This window comes from Laccaria bicolor, genomic scaffold (assembly GCF_000143565.1).
Source record: "Laccaria bicolor S238N-H82 LACBIscaffold_51 genomic scaffold, whole genome shotgun sequence".
NCBI classification, from domain to species: Eukaryota; Fungi; Basidiomycota; class Agaricomycetes; order Agaricales; family Hydnangiaceae; genus Laccaria; species Laccaria bicolor.
The window spans coordinates 1-5,143 of NW_001889922.1; the positions used below are offsets into that span (position 1 = coordinate 1).

Here is a 5,143-nt window from a genome sequence, read left to right on the forward strand (position 1 = left end):
CTTTCCGGAACCTCCGTAATCACGGAGCAACATGAAGCACCTGAAGTTTCCAAGGTCTCCGAACGTTTCCAAGCCTCATTGGCTCGGTTCGCCTTTTCCGACTTCCATTTTTCAAATCAAAAATCCAAGGCGCCCGGTTACGACAAAGCCACAACGACCCAGAGCCTGAGGCCACGAAATCAGGATCATGCAAAAGGGCCGGACAGCCCAGTACCCTCAAGCTCTCGCGTAAAGGTTCTGAGGACAAGAAAGCGGTCGATGTGGGCACTTGACGAGGGTCCCAATCAATCGGTCGGTCGTTTAGAACCTGGCTCTTCCCCCAAGAAACAGAAACGGGGGTATGCCGAGCCGTCTACGTACGCTCACCTGCGGGAACTTCGGAATCACTTGCGGAGTGGGTTAGAAGGTAAGTCAGTCAAAGCATGAACATCTCGAACCATCCCCTCACATTCTCGTTTAGTGGTTTTTTGTGGTATTAAGTGAGTTCGTCGGACTGCCACTCTTGACACGCTAATGATCGTTCTCAGCCCAGGTCAGACGTCCGCTGAGATAGGGCACCACTTTGGTGGTCCAACAAACCACTTCTGGAGCTGCCTGTATGAATCAGGCTTCACCACACGACTTCTCCGTCCTCAAGAAGACTTCATTCTCCCAGAACAGTTTTCGATCGGAATGGTAAGTACGCCTTCTCTCCTTCTATCAAGCGCGACAATGATACTCACATCTCCAATGATAGACGAATCTGGTTGGTCGTCCAACTGCTGAGGTATCGGCACCTCTCATGCAAAGTTCCCAGTCACCGACCGATCTCATCATCCGTAGCAAAGCGAGCTATCCAAAGCCGAGCAAAAAGCGGGAGTTCCTGCTCTCCTCGCCAAGATCGCCACACACCGCCCCAAGATTGTCTGCTTTGTTGGACTGGGAATCGCGGACATCGTGAAATTTAAAGTGATGCCGGTAATTGTGAGGTTGTCTTCGTCCTAGCCCCCGTTACTTACCCGTCAACAGGCTGGAAAGGGCCGAAAGACGAAGGCGGCTATCGGGATTCAGCCCTACAAGCTTCAGTATCAAGATGAACAAGGCAAGGAAATCCGTTCAGTCTTGACGATGGTAATTGGGCTCCTTGACAGCATGCCCCAAGGAAACCCGCTTTTACGCTGTGTCTAGTACGTCAGGCCGTGTGGTTACGTACCAGGCGAGTCCTCGTCCAGAAGCGCCCCACGTCAGTTCTTCTGATTCCACACTTGTAGAAAAAGGACAAGGTGAATCAGTTCAAGGCTTTGAAGTCGGTCTTGGATTCTTTACGGAACAACAATGTTGATACCTCCTCTCTTCACGCTCTCCAATTGAATGATCTACAATGTGTAATCTAATTTCATGTCCCACCACGCAAATGTATAGTCTTATCAATGTAATCTTTCAACTGTTCTTCGCACTCTTTCACATACCCTCCACGCTGCGTTAACAAGTGCCCTCGAAGGGGAGGTTCCCATAACCAGCGTTGACTATTTTCGTGAAACAACCTCTATACAATGATACCGAGAACGGGTGGCGCATTATGAATCAATGACCAGCTCCGTTCTCAACGAAAACAACAAGAAATTATTGAGCAACTACAAAAAAGATACAAATACACAGATCATAATGCATAAGCCCCGAAGTCTACTCGTCCTCATCGCTATCCATATCCTCATCGCTGTCGCTATCCTCTCCTTCGAGCACCTCAATGGGTTCGAGACCAATGTCGTGGTCAGCACCAACGTAAGAGTCACAAATGACGTAGAGCTTCAGTGAGTGAGTGCCCTTCGGCAACGTAAACTCAAGTTTAACGGCAAGGCTCTTCGTCACCGTGACTCGCTTAATGACAAGGAGCTGACGGGAGGCAGGATCTCCGACAACGAGCCACCAATTCGCCAACTTCTTCAGGGGGTAGAATGGTGCAACAACGTTTTGATCACCATCATCTTCCTCGTCTGCGTCACGTGCCAGCGATACCTGGAGGATGATTGGCGCGCCTGCGGTGTATTCTCCTTTGACGAGCTCGTGAGAGATGTCCAGAGTGGGGTAGGAGTTGACAAAGGTTGCGACATCTCGCCTGAAATGATGTGAGATTCGATCGTAAGGAAAAGTTTGTGATTCTTACATTTGGGCGGGCGTCATCTGGAGCAACTCGTTTCTACGATCGTCCTCGAGCTCCATGATGTCATAGACGGAGTCGACCACCGGCGTCCTTACAACGCTTGATTACCTGAAGCGACGATGACCTGTGAGCGAATGACTCTCTTACAGCGTGAATTTGCTTACCTCAGTCTCAAAGTGAGGGATCTGTTTCAGAGGCGAATCCGTCTCCCACATGGCTTGTACACACATCTGGGATAGATCCATCGCACCCAGAGCGCTTAACCAAGCGCTAGACGACATCACATCGACGCTGGCCGACAAAAGATTGAGTACTTTCTCCAGGACCAGAACCTGGTCAGCAGCCAGATCAGGCGGCAATTGCAACCGTGAGAAGTGAGCTTGAAGGAGCAGAAACGTTTTGAAGTGGGGGGCCTCGAAGTCGGCCCGCTCTAGTTTGACTGGGACGCGGTCGTAGATACGACGAAGAAGAGCATCTTCGTGTCTCCGGATCGGGATAGTTTCAAATTCGGCCGATGATGATACAACCTCGAGAAGGCCTTTCAACTTCGTACGCTCCTTGAGAGACAATGTGTACACCTCGACCGTCACATCTAATAAGCGGATAAGCCATTGGGTGACTTCCAAGTGATAGGCACTCACATGAGATATTGTAATAGGCAGCGATCATTCCAAGATTGAGCGCCGACATGTCCATTTCGTCCTCTGAAGAAAGGTTCAGACACATTAGCAGGAAAAAAGGGAAGAAACCTACCAATTGCGATACACTTTGAATTCACGAGATCACTCAAAGTGTTCTCAACAAGTTCTGAAAGGTGGTCGGACAGATGCTGATGGCTGACATTGTGCAGGTTGTAATAGTTCGGGTTTTGAGTCATTCGGCGGTAGAAGTAAGTCCAAGTGAGGATATCCTGAGGGATAGAACGTAAACACAACGAAGAAACATAATCAGGAATCGCTTACCATAGCATCCTGCTTGTTCTCAATGGTTTTGACTGCGATCTCCGCGAGGAAGTAGTCATGGAGGAGATGGGTCGGGAGATGTGACTCGATTGGAAGCCCTTCGGCAAGGAACTTCTTGTAGAAGTCCTTGCGTGTTTGCTGGCACATGAGAACGCATCGACTGCGCTCATCTTCCATTGGCCGACAAGCGCGGCCCATCATTTGGAGAACGTCCATGACTGGATAGTCGATGTAACGATGCTCCTTGCCCTCATAGAACTGAACACCCATGATGATGACCATGTAACTTGCCACCGGCAAGCTCCAAGCCGTGTCTTTCGATGCAACAAGCAGTTGGATAGCTCCTGACTCAAACAGGCGCTGAACGATCCGTTTGTCCTGCTTATCGAGAGCCTCGTGGTAATACCCGATACCGTGTTTGAGCGTTTCAACGAGGCCCTTGTCGTTGATGTGGTCCAGGTGAGGTTGTAAGTCGTCAAGCTCGATGTTGAGGAATCGATCAGGTTTATCGTCCGCTAGGCAGTGAGTCAGAAGGTCGTCGACCGTCAGGCGGCACTGTCGCCTGGAGGGAACAAAAACGATGACGGGTTTTGAGGGAGAGTACTCCAGAACGGCGAGGTAAGCAGGCTTCGACATGGCGATCATCAAGGAGGGGAAATGGGGGATGGTAAAGGACTGAAGATGTATGTCCATATCGAGGGGACGGGCACTAGTAACAATATCAGTACCCAGCCTTCGAGGAGCAACGGAAGGCAAATACCTTGGTGAAAAGTTGAAGATCGCGTGAGAAGGTGCACCCATCCACTCGCCCAGATCTCGGGCGTTCGCAAGAGAGACTCCACAAGCGACTATGCGTGTCTTGATTTCCGTTTGGGCTGAGACATAACGCGTGCGGGAAATGACGACCTCGTAGGTGGGTCCCACTTCACCGCCGACCAACTGCACCTCATCAGCGATAAGAAGACCGATATTTTGGATGTTTTTGCGTTGTCGCCACCGTCGTGAAAGGACGTCCCACTGTTAATAAGTGAGAAAAAAAGGGAAAGTAGAATGGAAAGATCTGACAAACCTGCGTTGGTGTGCAGACAATGACGTCTCCTTTCTCCAGAAGCCTCAGATCAGCACTTGTCTCCCCTGTGAGACTGACAATCTCCTTCCCGCCTTGAAGCTTTTCGAACTTGGCCCGCCATTCCACAACCCGCTGATCAACCATTTCTTGATATGGCTCGATACAAACCGCTCGGGGTTGCTCTCTCTTACTCCAGAGACGAAGGAGAGCAAATTCTGCGCAGATTGTCTTCCCGCTACCGGTAGGCGCACCAATGAAAACATTTTCGTCTGTCGTATAAAGAGCTTGGAAAACCTGGGTTTGGATCTTGTTGAAGGTTTGTATCGTCGAGGAGTAAAGTGCTTCGAATTCCTTGTTGTGCAAGGCGGAAAGAGGTAGGGCCTGTAGGTCGAGAAGCGGAGTAGGAGGAGGGAACTTTTCGGGCAAAATGAGATGTTTGAAAGAAATGGGAAGCCGAGTTTCGGCGTGAAGCCAGCGATCCGAGATAATGGAGATGTAGTAGTTGGGTGGGACAGGTTCGAACATGGGCACAGTAAGAGTAACGTTATGTTCATCTTCCGCGTATCGTTGACGAAGGATGAACGAGTCATGGAAAAGTATCACCTCGCCATCCACATCTTCGACCACGATAAGGAAGGTCTCCGCCGTACCATGAATTTTTTCGTCCCATCGAAAATCAGGTATGATAGAAAGGTCGATTCGAAGAAGCGACCGAGTGATGGGTTGGACCTGCGCCTGGAGCCTGAAGCAAGTTCGTCAATGAGATACCCAAAAAAGTCAGACATCAATCAGAACTTACTGAAGCTTCGGGAAGCTGTGGACGAGACGGTGCACCAACCGCCCAGCGTTAGGGATCCCGATTAGTTCACCAATCTCAGGAGGTGTCTAAAGAAATTTGAGCGGCGCAGCTAGAAACGAAGTTGACGAAGCGTACCAGATCAAAGTAACGGACCAAGGCTAGAAAGACGCGCA

At 50.0% G+C, this 5,143-nt stretch overlaps 2 protein-coding genes across 2 annotated transcripts in view; one reads left to right on the forward strand and one right to left on the reverse strand.

Annotated features, from left to right (window-relative positions):
- On the forward strand, positions 1-1,373 carry LACBIDRAFT_312282 (uncharacterized protein; the record flags this gene model as incomplete). The annotated part of the gene is made up of 8 exons (XM_001888042.1): positions 1-406; positions 461-479; positions 528-675; positions 737-772; positions 823-957; positions 1,009-1,081; positions 1,131-1,195; positions 1,251-1,373. Coding segments are annotated over 8 exons (1,005 nt in total), but the record flags the coding sequence as incomplete, so codon positions are not given.
- Positions 1,374-1,662: 289 nt separating this feature from the next.
- LACBIDRAFT_240054 (uncharacterized protein) overlaps positions 1,663-5,143 on the reverse strand; it is a gene marked incomplete at both ends in the record, with an annotated part of 37,026 nt that continues 33,545 nt past the window's right edge. The window contains 9 exons of the mRNA XM_001888084.1: positions 1,663-2,095; positions 2,144-2,230; positions 2,288-2,732; positions 2,782-2,844; positions 2,894-3,050; positions 3,103-3,811; positions 3,863-4,119; positions 4,172-4,913; positions 4,971-5,056. Coding sequence (XP_001888119.1) covers positions 1,663-2,095; positions 2,144-2,230; positions 2,288-2,732; positions 2,782-2,844; positions 2,894-3,050; positions 3,103-3,811; positions 3,863-4,119; positions 4,172-4,913; positions 4,971-5,056 — 2,979 coding nt within the window. The remainder of the gene's footprint in view (positions 2,096-2,143; positions 2,231-2,287; positions 2,733-2,781; positions 2,845-2,893; positions 3,051-3,102; positions 3,812-3,862; positions 4,120-4,171; positions 4,914-4,970; positions 5,057-5,143) is intronic.